Here is a 16,513-nt window from a genome sequence, read left to right on the forward strand (position 1 = left end):
AAGTGAACTTTGGCAAGGGGTCTCCCAACACTCAGCTTCAGACCCTGAGTGAAGGTCACTCCCCACTTCCGCCCCTAAGGAGCAAGGATTTATTTCAGTGGCTTGTCGGTTAAGGGTTTATTTTCAGAGATAGTGAGCAGGAACAAAGCTGTGGTGCTCAGCCTGCGCACATGGGGTAGAATCTCTCACACTCTCCCCTATTATTTCCAGTTAGATCCCAGTCCTGAGGTTCAACAGCACATAATGTCACCATTTTAGGCAGTCTCCCTTTGCAGAGTCAGCTGCTCACCTGAGATGCTGTTTTTTCTCCTTCCTCCTGTCTCTCTGCTTCTGGAGGGACAGCTTCTGCTTTATCCTGCATTGAAGATGGCTGCTGCTTCTCTTCCCCTTGCTCCTCACTCACTGTCCCTTCTCCCTCCTTCTGGTCTGGTTTCTCCCCCTGTTCTTTTCCTGTTTCTGCCTGGCTCTCCTCTTCCTCCTGGGCAGCAGGGAGGAAAGTGCCACAGTTTTTTAATGGAAATCCCATGCAGATGTGTCACACAGACAGGGCAGGCTCATACCGGAAGCTTGGCATTCAACATGGCACAAAGGCTACAAGAGAAGAACAGGGAGTGGGCAGGCCAGTGATGACTTTAAGAAAGTCACCATATCACCTTGGAACCACAACCCTTTTCTATTCCTGGGAAAGAAAACAGACTCCTATTGGCAACACAGGAGTAGCCAGGCCCAAGTGTTCCGTGTAGCAGGAGAACCTGCCAAGAGCCTATAACGATGAGATGCAGGAGAGTGTAGCCTACACAGCACTACCCAGAGAGGATCCAGAAAGGAGACTGGAATGACAGAGAAAGAGACTTCATCAGGGAAGCAGCCTTGGCAGCATTTGCCCAAGGGACTGCCACCAGAAGGCCTGTATGTTTATTTTTAATGCAGCATTAGACTTTGAGACATGTACAAACTTCTACAATGTGTAGTTTTTAATCTTGGTGTCCTGCTGGTCACCCTGATTTTGTTTGTGTTTAATTACTGCCTCCTCTATTTTGCAGCCAGGACTGCATCCAGTCGGAGTCCCATCTTCCCATCAAAGCCAGCACCTCACCTGAACAGTCTCTGTCAGGTTCTCTCCCGTTTCCAGTGTAGGACCTCCTCCTCCAAACAGGCTAGAGATTGTGTTTCCAAGTTCTGCAGGAGAAAAAAATAACTCAAAATGTCAGTCTTTGAAGCAGTCTGGAGGACAGTGTGAGAGGAGGAGGAGGAGGAACAGCAACAGCAGGAGGGAGTGACATGCATCAGTCAGGGGTTTGGTAACTCAATTTTCTTGACTTTAAAATCATGAATTCTGTAGAAGTGCCTCTCCAAGGTCCAACAGTAATCCATGGGCAGCCTGGGATCCTGACAATATTTGCTGTAAAAACTCTTGCACTACCATTGCTAGCTCTTTCCCTCCCTGCACATCCTCCTGTATACAAACTACTGGGCCCTCATCTCTGCAAAAGCATAACCTGGAATCTGCCTCTCCAAACGGTGATAGAGTTTTCCACTGTTCACTTCCCTAGGAAACCTCCACCCATATGCACTCTCATCCCTCCTTCCTACACACCAGCTATAAGTCTCTGCACTTGCCCTCAAAGCAGGACAATGGAAAGCTTCCAGTCAGTGGCATCACGGCCCAACCAACGAGGAGGGAGAGTGCGAAGCACCAGATGTGCAAGACTTCCACTGCTGCCCTCAAGACAAAAGTAAAGGGATTTGTTTCCTTCTAAATACACCCCTTCACTGAGGAAGGTGAAAATGCAGCTCCCTTGTATTACTCATGCATGTGGTGCATACCCGGATGTTGTACTGATGGGCACCTTAGGAGCATGCATGACGCTTTCAGGGAGACTTGCCCCCTCACCTAGAAGCACATGCTCAGGGCCATTAAGTTATTTTGGATCTGCTAACATAATAGGCAGGTACTTGCGACCCTAAGGATTCCTCAGTGCCAAAAGAATTCACTGTTCTTTAACAAATCCCATCAGGCCTGTCAACCTCACTACATACCTAGCATACTACTTTTGTAGTATTTATCTATAAAGAACGTCATGTAAGATCTTAAATGAAAACCAGGATCTCACTGGTCAGTTATATAAAATTGCAAAACATATGCACTGTAGCTATGTAAGGAGTTATGCGCATATAGGCTTGAAAATACACATTTTAAGTCTGAATCAAAGTAAGTTTGACAGACAGGTTTTTGACAGACGAAAAGGAGTCTATTCACCTGTCTGCCTCAGTTCACATGTACATTAAACACTGTGAGCCAACACAACAGAAGGTCTATTTGCATATGAAATCAACATGAGATATGAAGTCAGCACACCAGGGAGTAAGCCCCGGGGTAATCCTGACTCAGGGGACAAACAATGGATTTTTGGTGTGATATAAGGAAAAGGATCCCATTATCCCTCAGCGAGGAAGCAAAAACAATGCTTTTTGCATTCATTATAGAGGAATCTCAGCCAGGTTGGCTAGAGACGTTGAGGGATGAGGAACTTAATTAAGTAAGTAAGTTAAGTTTAGGTTCTACCAAGCGTGTTATACTTTTTGTTTTACATGGAAACATTTCTGTTTCCATTATTATTCTTGCTACTTCTTCAATCTCAGCTTTCAACAACTTATGATTGTTTTCATTATAAATATATCTCTGTGCTATGGTGTTACGAAGCACCTGATCCCAAGTTGTAACACTCGGGCTGTGTTATTTTGTTCCCTTAGAGATAGCAAACCAGATAATTTCTGTGAGCGGCCAATGGTTAACGGCTGGGCACCACAGGAAATGCTCTGAGGACTTGGGGGGGGAAGGGGGGGGCGCGGGGGGTGCCTATAGTGCTTGTGTTGCCAGAGGCTGTTGGTTTCAGGAAGCCGAGTTACAACATGCATAGATAAGACTGCTTCACACTAAGGGCAAGTAATTGTGAAGTGCCTCACAACCCTGGGTACCTGTGGGGAGCGTCAGAGTACTTCACTTAATTGGTCACTTGTCCCCAGATGCCAGACCTGTCTCTTTCAGAGAAATGTGGTGCAGTTAACTGTCGGAGTTATGATGATTTCAAAGCAACAGCTGGTCTGAATACAAAACGTGAACAGTACAGTGTATTTACTTGTTAATGTTGACTCCTCCTCTGGTTTGTCCTCCACTACAGTTTCAAATACAGACTCCACCTGGAAGTAGACACAATGAGAGAATATATTTAAAAAAAGGTCTCTTAGCAGCACCTGTAGAGATAGGATAGGGAGACTGCACAAGGAAGGGAGGAGAACATAGATGGCACTAGCTGGCTGGCACTTACCCGGTCAAGGCTAAGCACTCCACTCTCATCCATATTGAAGTGAGCTTTGATGCCTTTGGACTCATAATCTGAGTGCTTCCTGAAACTATCCCCGACTCCTCTCAGCCTCACAATGGTGAGATTCAAGGACCCAAAGGCTCTGGGGGGAACCAAGGCAAGATTGAGAGAATGAACAGACACCAACCAAAGAAGCCTAAACTGCAAAGTGGGCAGCCATCCCTCTTCCCCAACTTTACTTCAGCATTGTCCCCAGTATACTCCCAGCTCTGCCCCACTTTGGAGCTTCAGCCAAATTCCAGACACTGAACAGGCTGCCATTTCTGGTGTCATTCATATTGGTTCACACACTTAGCGTCAGTTACACACACAAATTGGGACCCCCCCACCCCATCTGCCGTATTGCAACCGTTCCAATGCCACTCACTGGCAAAGTGTCTGAACAGGCAACAGAAAGCAGGGTACTTCTTCACACCAATGCCCTATGGTAATCAGTTGTTTCTGATGGGAAGGTCACAGACTCAACAAGTGAGCCCAAGAACCAGAGCTGGGATAGCCAGAGAGGGAGTCTGCACACATACAAAAGAGAAGTTAGTGCTGGCAAAAGGTGTCAGAACTGTCTTGGGGACTAGAATCATCCGTCCACAGAACAAGCAGCCCTGAGGCAGTGGAAGTGTGAGCTTTCCCCATACTGCCCTCCCACAATAGGCCTGACCTGGAAGTACTAGCTCTAGAATGAGAGGGGAGTTGAGTCTCCACAGTACTACCGCAGTAGCAACAGGTCCTTTAACCCTTGGCCCTCCTAGTGAAAATGCCAGCTAGGGACCAGTTAGAGCGGAGAGGAAACTTCTCACTACTGCGATGTTAGATAACTACTTGGCTTTCTCAATTATATAAGGATTGCAGCAAAGATTCTGAAATTGTGCATCTTTGGCCATCCATCTGCATGCAAACTTCTCCAGCGAAGCACCTATCAGCCTGAAGGCAAGTCTGTGCAAATGCCTATCACCACTCACCGCAGGTCATCCTGGCTCAGGAAAGCCAAGTCTCCGTAGTTGACATAGAATTCAAAGTCATCTGTGTAGCGGTTGAAGGTGATGACCTTGCGCTGTGGATATGGTGCCATGCGCTGGAACAAAATTCGCTTGTTGTGCTTCAAGCTCTTGGATTTATCCTCCTCCTCAACTTCGCGGGTGAACTCCACCTGCATCATGTGAGCAAAGGCAGACAATCAGACACTAACAGGAAGATTTTGCCCTACCTTGCATCTTTGATCACTGGATTCCAAAGCACTTGGTAGACAATCTTTACCCACCTTATGGGGACTGTAAGCATTACCCCATGCTACCAGATAAAGAAGTGAGAGACTTGCCCAATGCACCCAGGGTGAATACTTTAGCATCATTCCTTCCAGTGGTTCCACATACGATTCCAGACTGAGCACCATTTCCCCTTCAGCACTAAAACCTGTAGGTTTCCCTAATGCCATTCTAGTGCCTCAAGGTCCCATTGTTTATTTATAATCACTTCTCCCAATGCCACCCCACACTATACCCTCCTCCCCGAAAAGAGACAACAGGGGAAGCTCACCTGAATGGGGAAGATAGCTGCATCCCGAACAATGAAGGGCTTGACCTTAAAGGCTTTGCTCAGAGCAGCCGCCTGGTAGACTGCACCCATAGCAGCAGCCTCGTCTGCATTGATGTTCTTCCCCAGTTCATCTCTGCAAAGCAAGGGGGAGGGATATGCAAGTTTCTCTATCACTAGTACAAACACAAGGTTGTTGAGAAAAGGCACGTGGCAGAGAGGCCTCATTTACTTACTTGCCCACAGCTTTCAGCAAAATCTCCTGCACTTTGGGGACTCGGGTGGCACCTCCCACTAGAATCACCTGGTCAATTTCATCCTAGGAGTTCACAGACAATCAGGTTCTGCCTTGAGAATGTATTTTTGGAAAAGCCAAGTTCACTGCTTCAGTATCCCCCCACCATCCACTGTTTAGTGCTCTGCAAGGAGTCCACTACCAACCCTGCTCTCCAACACAAGACTGGGGTCCAAAAATCTTAAGTCCTTATTTCAGTAAATTCCCAAAGTAGTTGTGCCTGAGTAAGTACTTCAAGATCAGGCCCAACAGACATGAGTGATTTACAGAGCAGCTGTCTCCAGCATCTGGGACGCCGCACTTTATTTAACAAAAATCAAACCCAGATCAGGCTCCATACCAGAGGAGCCAGTTATTGAAACAGTGGTCCAGAGAAGAGGAGATAGAAACCACAGCCATGAAAAGTGCTGAAGCAAAGAGGCTAAGGCACCTGCCACCTTAGAAGCTAAGCATCAAACAAATTAAATGAAATGTCTCTCTGAAGATGGTCACATCTGGCCATAACCAGTCAGGCATGTGCCCTCTGGAGAGACATCCAGAGATGAGATTCCTGATCTATGGTGAAAGTTAGGCCAACCTCAGATGCCTCCAAGAGATGTGGGGGAGACAGATTCTGAAGTCCTCAAAATTAAGGGCTTTTTAATAGTCAGTAAAACCCTGATCCGAATCCCTAGCTCATAGGCAACCAGTCCACATGGCAATCACGGAAACCTGTTTGACATGGTGTAAGTGCATGCCCTCAACCCCCTCAAATTTCTCAGCCTTGTGGACCATGCCCAACCTGTCTCTTCCCTGGACTCCTTCAGAGAGTCTTCTGTGACGCAGCCCTCTGTCCATGTCATTCAACAGTCCAATCCCCTTCTGGGGTTCAGCTTTAAACAAAATATAATTCACCTGACTTCAATTTCTTGAATCTTGTAGGCCCTAGCTCAGGACTCCTCTCCTTCAGAGAGACCTGTCTCCTCTCCATGTCCCGCAAACTGAGTTCCTTCAAGCTACTTATAAAGCTTAGCTCTGCCTCCTCTGTCCAGGGGGTAATTAGTTAAACTCTCTCCCCCTCCCCCACAGTACGGAGCATGACTAACGGGGGGGGGGGGGGGTGTCTTTTCCCTTGCCTTGCTGGTGATGGGGGTAAACCCCCATTACACATGGCAATGTGGTAACTTCTGCACTGCCACCTCTGCCCTCAGGAAGACAGAAGCCTGCACTTCTCAGCAGGGTGAGTTACCTTCCCAAACCAGACCCCTCTCAAACAGCAATGGTTGTGATGCAACAGCAGCTCAGCATCAGAGGACCCCACATTTATCAAAGTATCCCTGGACCTACCAGGTTCATCTCTGCGCTGCTCAGTGCCTGTAGCACAGGCCCTGGAACCCGCTGGAATAAGTCGGAGCACAAGTTCTCAAACTCTTGCCTGGAGACCTTGGCCTTGAAGTCCACGTCATCCAATAGTCCCTCAATCTGTCCAGGAAGTCAGAGAGGAAAAAGCCATCAGCTTCACATCACACAGCATTCTCCAAGCTAACATTTTTCCGACTCCTACTGGGTTAGCTTATGTGTTCCAGACACTCCACTGCACCTTAAGAATGCAGCCTATCCTTTTACATCCCCATCCCTCTCCCGGTGCTGGAGGGACACAAGACATGGTGCCTTGGATGTAACAGCTGTCTAAATCTCATGCTCCTGGTAGCCATTTAGGGACAGACTTCTTCTAATCTCCTGCAAAGGTCTAAACATTTTTCAAAACTAGTAACATGATGGACTTAAACTGGTGAGAACCTGGATTTTGCTGCTTGTTAAGCGAAATCAGTTTAGAAAAGCCACCAGCATTGGAGTCTCCTGGGCAAGGGTGGAGGGAGAGAACATTGTAGTGTAAAGATTACGTAAAGCAGAGAGACAGAGCTCTCCCAGGCTCACTCTTAACCCAAGTCATCCCGGTTCCTGAGGAAGGGGGATTTCCTGCAGCACAGGGACATACCTGGGCCACATGGTCAACATTAGCACTCAGGATAGTTTTCAGGCGGTTGGCCTCCTTTAGCAGCTTAGCCATGGCCCGGAGATTCTGCCGAACATCTTTTGAAGGCTGCTGCTTGTTGAAGAGTTTCACCAGGTAATCCCGGAGCCGGTGCTCCATCTCCAATCCCCCTAGGGTGCGGTCGAATCTGAGCAGAGAATAGGAACCAGAAGCAGACACTTAGCCTGGATGGATTAAGTCAATAATGGAACCTGGAGTTACAAGTACCTTCCCCACCCAGAAGAGAGTTCCAGAGCTGTCCTGGATTTTACAAGAGCATGCAAGAATTCTCTCAACTGCAAACCATTTATAACAAGAACAATATGCTGCAAAGAGGGATTGCATGCAATCCTGAATGCTACACAATTCTCTCCACACGAAGTTCCAGTGCATGGCTTTGCTTTATAAACAACAACGTGGCTTTAAACATAAAAGTTTGGCTTTTAATGTCACTGATCAAAAAACTCGAGCCCTCGCAGCTGCATGAGGCTAGTTGTTCCTGATATTTCTCTTTACATCATCACATGGAATTCTAAAGGTGTCTATCCCCCAATAAGTTTTAAACCCTACACATTTAAGACCTTGTTTTCAGCCGGTTTCAATCAGCCATGGAAAACTGAGCACAAGGCAATAGTACTGCAACACACTCAGCTAGGAGTGACTATGAATGGATATCGTGTCTGCTCAGAAGAACAAATGCACCATTCGAACGAGATGAATTCACCACCCCAACAGCCTTTGAGCAGAGGGGCTTCATAACAGACACACTAAAAGTGCCCGAGGTGATGAGCTCCTGAAAAGTCAGGCTCTGTCTAACTCAGATCTCGAAGTTATTTCCTTACAACTAGTTCTTTAAACATTATGGGCGGGAAGACACTGTGGTCTTTTATGTTCAGCCGCTAGACACCCTCAACCTCCATAGCATGGTCATCCTTCCGCTCCTACCAAGCCTTGTATTATCTCCTCCCCAAAAGGATGTCAAACTTCCTCAGCCCAATGAGCCAACTTCTACTATCTCACATACAAGTAAACTATGCTAAAAGCGTTATTTAGGTTTACAACTGTAAATCCAGCTAGCAAACGCCAGACTTAGTTGCCTGTGGAATCTTGTGCATACACATTATGAGACCGTCTTTAATTACACATACTGTCTATCCCTACAGCCCTAGAACCCCTGCCTCATTCGGTACTGTACATGGGTTGGACAAAGAAAATGAATTAAGATTGCATGGGCAACTATACATATGGCATTTCCTAACCTTTGAGTGCTTTATTTTAATACTAAATATATTTTAATGTAGTTTTTTTAAAAAAATATAATTTGTAAGGGGTTTTTATTTTTTTTTGGTAAAAAAAAAAAAAGAGAGAGAGACTTGTGTACAAGTGTGACCACCATATCATAGCAATCATATACCTTCAGCACTACAGCACAGACTGTTGCCACTTGAGCTACTGTACTAACTACATTATCTGACAGCAGGAGAAAGTTGTTTTCCCAGAAGGGGGATGGGATGCTTATACCCTATGAGTCTAGTAGGTGGTTGTAGGGAGCCTAGCTAGCTTTATCCCCTCCCAATCAAAAACCCAGGAGGTGGTCTCTCCTGCTCCACGTGGCACTCCCAGAATGAATGATGGGACACATTCTGGATCGGGGGAAGCCCAGCTCAGCCCAGCTATCCCACTTCCCCCCGCAGCTACAGATGCCCTGGCAGCATCCAGGTGTTCTTACATTACAGCATGTGCTGCTGCTGCTTTGTTAGCAGCGTAGGCCCCGAGGAACAGAAGCAAAAGAAGGGAAATTATTTATTTTTTAAAATTATTAACTCAGCTAAAACCTGAACAGAATTTCATGGAATAAAGGAGAGGCACAGCTCTACCCCCAGGCTTTTGTCCATGTCAAATTTCAAAGACCTGTCAAAAACAATTCTCAAAAAAAGAGTCACAAGAACCTTTTATAATAGAAAGTGTTCAGTACTCTATACACACAAGGGTCGCTATCAGATACACATAAAAGTTTGGCAACATGTCCACATTCCAACTATCCTTTGCATGAAGTGAAGTCACCCAAGTTACTTTTTGACTGAATCCTCCCACCCAAGGCACCCTGCCCGACTCCAGCTTTTGTCTGAACACTCATGTTTGAAACTAGTTTCGAAATGCAGCCCATTCTGTGTTTAGAAGAGCCAGCAAAGTAAATATTTTCTTTTAAGTATGGGACCCAAGAGAAATTCTTACCCGACCCCCCGAATCTGCAGCTGAGGCTGGGTCCCTGAGTCCTTGGTTTTCACTGTCTGATAAGTCACTATCGTACATACGGTGCTTCCTGCTCCCATGTCATAAAACATGATATTCTGTAAAGAAGAAACCAGAGAAGGCGAAGTAAGGTTCCGGGGTATTTTGTCCCTGAATGGGAAGGAGAGAAGATCTTGGAGATCACACAGCTTGGAATGGGACAGGCACTGATCATTCAGTAAATTTGCTCCAGTCCACTGAGAGACAGCAAAGCACAGTTACTCAACATTAGACTTGCAGCAATAGCCATGAGGACTGGAAGCCTGTAATAATGGACCTACCGAGTGCGTCCTTATTTCTCCCACACTTCTATTTTATAAAGTAGAAAACAGAATGAATGCTTTTCTCACCAGGAGTTCCTTCAATCTGAGGAACTCCCAAGTATTTTACAAACAACCTCCCAGTCCCCAGTGAGGTAGGTCAGTATCATTGCCCCATTTTACAAGGGGGTGGGAGGTGGCGGGAAAACAAGTCAAGAGAGTGTGGTGAAGCTGACTAGAACCCAGGAGTCCCAACTCCCAGTTCCCCACTCTCTGCCCTACAAACTGCCTCTTTGCTTTCCATATCTTATCAGAAAGTGCAACAGTTAGGAATGTACTTGCTGCTTTATACACATGCTCTGTACTTAGTCTATACTTAGACAGGTCTGTAACAGCAAGCAACCAAGACAAGCACTCAACCAGCATGAGCACATCTTTACAGTTCATCACTTTTAAATTTCCCCTCACTCAAATGGAATTCAATAGCACCCCCACCTCAGCACCAGCTGCATATACCTGTGCTGTGGCATTGATGTCCTTCCTCCTGAAGACCCCATAGTTCAGAGCCACAGCAGTGTTGTCATTGATCAGCTGCAGGACCTTCAGATCTGCCATCTGAGCTGCATGCAGGACTGCCCTCCTCTCCGCCTGATTGAAGTATACAGGGACGGTGATCACTGCATCCTTTACAGGTTGTTCTGCAAAGCATGGAAGAGAAGAGGTTTTCCATGGGAGAGGCAAGTGCAAAAACTCCTCCATAATACAGCTATCAACATGCAAGTAACTATGGAGATTGTGACAGCAAAGTCAACGCGGCAGAGAGAGACTATAGGTCCATTTCAGCCCAGGTGAAACTGAAAGAAGTCATCAATGGAGTTGAATTTGTTTCAACGTTTCCACCTCAAATCCACCAGGCTTCACAGCATCTTGTGAGATGGTCATACTCCCAGTATCTTCTGCGAAAGGAACATGTTCAATCTATTCAGACTTCAGCAATTAGTCTAGTCTTCCAGGATCCCAAAACCCCAGCCTGTAGATGACTGAATTCTCTCTGGGGTAAAATCTTGTTTGAACTCCCTTTAGTACAACTGCCTGAATTGTAAGTATGTTAACTACAGTCCTGTAATACAGCAGTAAGAACAGATCCAGCCAATTCTTCTGCAGTTTCCATTGCTGCTGGCATTTCTGATTAACAATACAGCGGTGAGAAGTCCATGGTTTAGTTGCTTTTATTAATTAATATTCCCCAAGGTAAACTCATATGTTTAAAAAAAAAAAAATTAGCACTGGTGAAAGGAACCATCTATCAACAGAGCAGGTATAAGGTGGATGGCAGCAGGGCAAGTTTGCAGCTCTCCTGCCAAATTCCTATCACCATGCCTCAAGCCCTAACCAGCTCTAGAGATGAAAGAAGTCTTCAGTCTCTATATTTATTATCTTTAGAGGGTGCCAATATGAGGGCTAGTTAAAAAAAAACCCACCAGATTTCTGCACTTTTTTTAAAATATATAAACACATGGGTACTTGTCCACAAGGAACTGGGCTAAGACATCACCAAACAGCCATCAGCTAGAAACTGTGGATAATTAGCAGCTTAAGCTTGATTTAAAGTTATGACTTCAAAGGTTAAATGATTCAACATCCTGTTTCTGATTCCCCAAGACATCCCATTTGAGACCTTCAAACCCAGTCCCCTCCAGTTTCCCTGTAAATTCCACATCCTCTGAAATTAAACAAAATAAACTGAACAATGTAGGAATACTGTAAAAAAGCAACAATCATCCCAACCTGCAAATTCCTCAGCCAGACCACGTGAATAGTTCAGGACCATGCCCAGTATCTCTTCTGGAGAATACTGCATTTCACTGCAACACAAGGCAAGAATATAAAACCCTCCATCAGACAGGTACCAAAAGTTATATTCAACTGTAAAGCCAAAGCTTCTCTAGCAATTCTCACAAAACACTGGGCAGTACGGGATGAAGCACCAACATGACAGCCCAAAAAATCACATAAGCCTGAGGAATTATCGGATCCAGGGAAAAAATATGGAAAAGCTTTTCCCCCCAGAGAGTAAAAAAGGTGATAGAACTGGCAACAAGGCTCTTGGAGAGGAGAGTATTCCCCTCTCCTCAACAAGGACAATGTGGCCCAAAGCTCCACTTTTAAACACACCAAATGGTAAAAATAAGCCATCAATGTAAAGTCCAGCAGGGACCACTTGAGAAACAGACACCACCTGCGTCCATAAATATGAAGTGGGAACATTATTATTTCAGAAGGTTATAATTCAACACATTGGCATTGGTGAGCTCTGCTCACCAAAGGAAGTAGAGGCGCATACTCTGAGGTGGTGCCATAAAACCCAGAAATCAACAGATCACAGATGAGATGGGGGGTGAAGAGAGAGAGAAAAGAAAAGAAAGAAGGAACAAACAAACAGGGATGGGTTACAAGTCACAGGGTCAAAACAAGGGATCTAAGCAGGACACTGTGCAGAGAACCCTGGACAACATCCCTGCCCCAAAAATTGGGGGATGTCATTCAGAGAAACTCTGCAGAGATGCACGAATGGTCAGGGGACCAGAAAAAGGCCTTTCAGATGCAGAGAATCCGCCATCCATCTCCCTCCTCCTGGGCTGACAGTCCTGGAATCCAAAGTGCTTAATTTATCCAGAGAATAAGCACAGCGCAGGCAGTGGCAGGGAAAGCTTCCCTCCTTTCCCCACGCTATCCTCTACCGAAGTGCTTTACTTGGAGCTGGACTGATGCCTTTGGGGCATCAGGGACCATAATCTTAATGGTCTCTGTTCTGAGACTGGCAAATGGCCAATTGCAGCAGTATTTGGGATGTCAGTCCCTGCTGACTGGGAACTGTAATGACACCTCTCTCCTCCCAAGCTCACTTCACTGTTTTCACTACTGACCTGGGCAGAATTTGAACTGACAGGTTCCAAATCCAATAACTGGGCCTTTAAAATGGCCACTCCTTCCCAGAGAGATTTTATACCTCCATCTGTAGCTGTCTGGAGCAGCTCTCCTAGAATGATACATACCACAAGCTTTCCTTGCTTGGCCATGCTACAGAGAAAGCTAAAACCAGCATTTCGCCTCTCTCTCTAGTGGTGAGAGTCAGCTGCCAACATGCTAGGGGAGACATTTCCCTGCAAGTTTCATAAGCAACAGCACAGCAGCGAAAGTCTCAGAAGGCAGTTGGAGTCGGTCACTCACTGGGACAGTTTGAAGATAACCGTCTGTCTCCTCTCATCCTTTACCAGCTCGTGTTGTGGGAAGCGCCAACGGTACAGTGTCACTTGGGGGTTATCTATGTGTTTACCCAGCAGGTCCTGAAAATATCTGAGTGCTATCTTCGGGTTCTTTATGGACTGCAGAAAGAAAGCAAGTCACCCGAAATTATAAAACTCAGTCCTGACTCTCAGGGAACTTTCACTTAACCCCTCCCAACCAGCCTCACACGGTGTGCGTATATTTGGGAAAGAATATTTGCTATGAGAGCCAAGATTTACAGGCTGGTAAAAAGCAGAGACAAAACCACATGTAACTAGGGTTCCCATAGGACAAATAATACAAGGTGAGGGGGTAAAATCTCTTAACTTGGGCACTCAGAAATCCATCTCCAAGGGACTAGTGTAGAGAATACACATGGAATGCGGGTTTTGTATACAGGTATATATACACAACACATGCAGCTGGAATTTATGTGAGTTGGTTTGTCGTCTTACCATTCCCACCGCGCTATCGCCAAAGAGACGCTCATTTTCTTTCAGAGCTACAGTCACTGGCGTTTTCCTATGTGACTCTCTAAGCAAGAAAAAAGGATTAAAAATATGACAGGTAGACATTCATTGCAAACAACCCCCACTGACGAGGCTGAGACTGTTTAATGCAGAGGAACTCAGGAAGGATACTCAGATGCCACCAGGAACAGAGGCTACGTGCTAGAGATAGCTCATCATTAATTAGTCTGAAGTTTTTCAATAGCAGCATCTTCTTCCAGGGCTGTTGTGCTAACTGATCATTCTCCAGGAATGAGATGCTGCACAGTTCAGTGCAATGTCACCTACAGTAGCTCTACCTGTCTATTTGAAAGGCATCTATGATTTATCCCTGCTTCCATACTGCTGGGAAGCTTGGAAGACGGTAACTAAAGCGTTAGAATGCCAGAGGCAGCACTTCCCTGAATTTCTAACAAATGGCTCAGAGCTGAAGGCCACTCTAAAGTAACCTCAGTGTGCTTCTGATTTCTCAGTACCTTCATGACCTATTACCATACCCAGCTTCCCCCCAACACTCTACTCCTAACTCCAGAAGGATGGTAAGAGACAGCTGCATGACAAGGAAGGGCTGTAATTGAATAGCAATGTCAGAACTTGGAAAAGTTACCTGACACATGCTAGCCTGAGACAAACAAAAGATTAACTTACCCCCAACAAGCGAGGTTCAGAGGCAATTCTCTTGCAAGCATTCTCTGCAACCTCATTGGGGAAGCCATCTTTCCCATCAGCCTTTGGCTAGCAGAGTTGTGGATTGCAAGGCCAGAAGGGACTATTGTGATCTAGTTTTATACAATACAGGCCATAGAACATCCCCCAGATAATTCCTGTTTGAACTAGAACAGATCTTATTTAAAAAAATAGCCAATTAGATTTAAAAATTGGTAGTGACAAAGAATCCAGCATGACCCTTGGTAAATTGTTCCAATGGTTAATTACCATCACTGTTAAAATATGCCTTATTTCAATCTGAATTTGTCAAGATTCAACTTCTAGCCATTAGATCTTGTTATACCTTTCTCTACCAAATTAAAGAATCCATTATCAAATATTTGCTCCTAATGTAGGTACTTCTAGACTGTAATGAAATCATCCCTGAACCTTCTCTTTGTTACGCTAAATAGATTGAACGCCTTGAGTTTATCACTATGAGACATTTTCTAATCTTTTGGTCATTCTCTTGGCTCTTCTCTGAACCCTCTCCAAAGCCGGATACTCCTTAAGTCTCTCACCTTCTGCCTATGGGAGTGAAGGAGCTCCTTCTTCCCACCAACAGACACTTGACCTTTGGGGAGCAGGAAGGGAATCCACTCATCTTCCTTTTTCAGACTGCTGACTGCTACAAGATGGAGGTTTCTCTGCTATTCTACCCCTCTCCCAGCCTCTGCTTTTTTCCCCCCCCTTCCCATCATCTAAGCGAGTGAACAGCTCCAATGTCAACAACAGCAGAGAGAAACAGGTGATTCTTTTCTGTTTCACTACTGCCCACAAGTTTCTGAATAGTTACAGTACAACCAACCAGTTTTAGCATTACTTTGGGCCGTTTGGCAAAGCTGAGAAGCAGTAAAGGCACTGTAGATGCAGGAAGATGACACTGCATCTTTTGAATGTGGGTCACAATTGGAAGGTTTTCTTAATCATAAGGGCTAGATACTTCTTCTAAATCAATGATTATATCCTGCAAATAGTGACAGCATAGGCTCCTCCATTCCCTGGGAAAAGTTTCCTTGTAGTGAAAGGCTGTTTCAAGCCCTGAAATAAAATGAGTCTAGAAGGCCTTTACAGAAGGTGCAGAGATAGGAGTTTCCATCATAAGCTGTATCTCCTCACAGGCTTGCTGATATGGGAACATGCCAGACCAAGAAGAAGAATTATAGTTTACTTGTTTAAAACGATTTCCATGGGCACCCCAGGTTTTACGATTGCTATCTTCATTGACTCACTGCCCAGGTCCACGGACATGACAGCCAGAGCGTCTGCAACGCAAAAGGAATAGATGTGAGAAGCTGTACTTTTTCCATGAGAAACTGCTCTCAGTTAGCCAGTTCTCTTGGCAAACTCTTGGGAAAGGGAGAAGAGTGGGGTCATCCTTAAGTATTGAATCCATAGGAAGGTGAGGAAATACCATTCTGAGGTATGAAAAAGACAAGAGGGGGGTGAGGTAATATAGTTTATTAGACCAACTTCTGTTGGAGAAAGAGACAATTTGAGCTACATAGAGCTCTTTTTCAGAAGTTGGTCCAATAAAAAAAAATATGACCTCACCACCTTGTGTCTCGTATATCCTGGGACCAACATGGCTAGAACAACACTGCAAACATTCTGAGGTATGGGCAGTTCCATGCCTCCCTGGGCTTCACCAGTGCTAAGCCATACATTTTCAGTAAATGTTAGGACTAACATGTCAGAATTACATCAAGGACTGTCAGCTTCATCTCTTGATCTTGCACCTCTGTATTTTGTTTGCCATTTAATTTTATCCCCCAGTTCTGAGTAAACTGCAGTTCAATTGCTTATTTTTATATGCTTCTTTCTCTTAAACTAGAAGCCTGAGACAATATTGTGAATTTCATGCTGGTGAAAGGTTATTAGAATGAGAGCTGTGGAGACAGAAATCCTCTATCCCCAAGCTCTCCCCCTGCACCAGCTGCTGATGTACCTCCCCACAACCCAGCAGAGACCTCCTCAAGTGGTGAGGAGGGAGTAGATCCTTGATACAGTCTCCTTGACCCAGTCAATGCTTAACTTCTCTGCTGAGTTGCAAATGAGGGACCAATAATACTAACTGCTTTTTTGCGATGTAACATTTTTTCGCTGAGAACAGGACCGAAACCTACCAACTCATTTCACAAAAATCCCCAAACAGCAGCTGGATAGTTATAATTTTCAGGATGGACGTCAAGTCACGATCTTGGAGGCATATCCCACTGGCAGTTCCCAGAACC

The 16,513-nt window shown here is 45.3% G+C and overlaps 2 protein-coding genes across 4 annotated transcripts in view; one reads left to right on the top strand and one right to left on the bottom strand.

Moving 5' to 3' along the window:
• VPS11 (VPS11 core subunit of CORVET and HOPS complexes) overlaps positions 1-16,513 on the top strand; it is a 56,295-nt gene that overhangs the window by 13,143 nt on the left and 26,639 nt on the right. The window lies entirely within an intron of this gene.
• Positions 1-16,513, bottom strand: part of HYOU1 (hypoxia up-regulated 1) — a 30,336-nt gene that overhangs the window by 11,492 nt on the left and 2,331 nt on the right. For all 3 annotated transcript variants that reach the window (XM_048827682.2, XM_048827684.2, XM_048827683.2), the window contains exons 3-17: positions 15,451-15,544; positions 13,518-13,596; positions 13,006-13,160; positions 11,563-11,639; positions 10,291-10,472; positions 9,458-9,573; positions 7,187-7,370; positions 6,535-6,669; positions 5,150-5,232; positions 4,917-5,049; positions 4,343-4,530; positions 3,330-3,468; positions 3,141-3,201; positions 1,097-1,179; positions 290-478 (exon numbers count right to left, since the gene is read on the bottom strand). In XM_048827682.2, coding sequence (XP_048683639.1) covers positions 290-478; positions 1,097-1,179; positions 3,141-3,201; positions 3,330-3,468; positions 4,343-4,530; positions 4,917-5,049; positions 5,150-5,232; positions 6,535-6,669; positions 7,187-7,370; positions 9,458-9,573; positions 10,291-10,472; positions 11,563-11,639; positions 13,006-13,160; positions 13,518-13,596; positions 15,451-15,544 — 1,898 coding nt within the window. The remainder of the gene's footprint in view (positions 1-289; positions 479-1,096; positions 1,180-3,140; positions 3,202-3,329; positions 3,469-4,342; positions 4,531-4,916; positions 5,050-5,149; positions 5,233-6,534; positions 6,670-7,186; positions 7,371-9,457; positions 9,574-10,290; positions 10,473-11,562; positions 11,640-13,005; positions 13,161-13,517; positions 13,597-15,450; positions 15,545-16,513) is intronic.

Source organism: Caretta caretta, chromosome 22 (genome assembly GCF_965140235.1).
Source record: "Caretta caretta isolate rCarCar2 chromosome 22, rCarCar1.hap1, whole genome shotgun sequence".
Classification (NCBI taxonomy): domain Eukaryota; kingdom Metazoa; phylum Chordata; order Testudines; family Cheloniidae; genus Caretta; species Caretta caretta.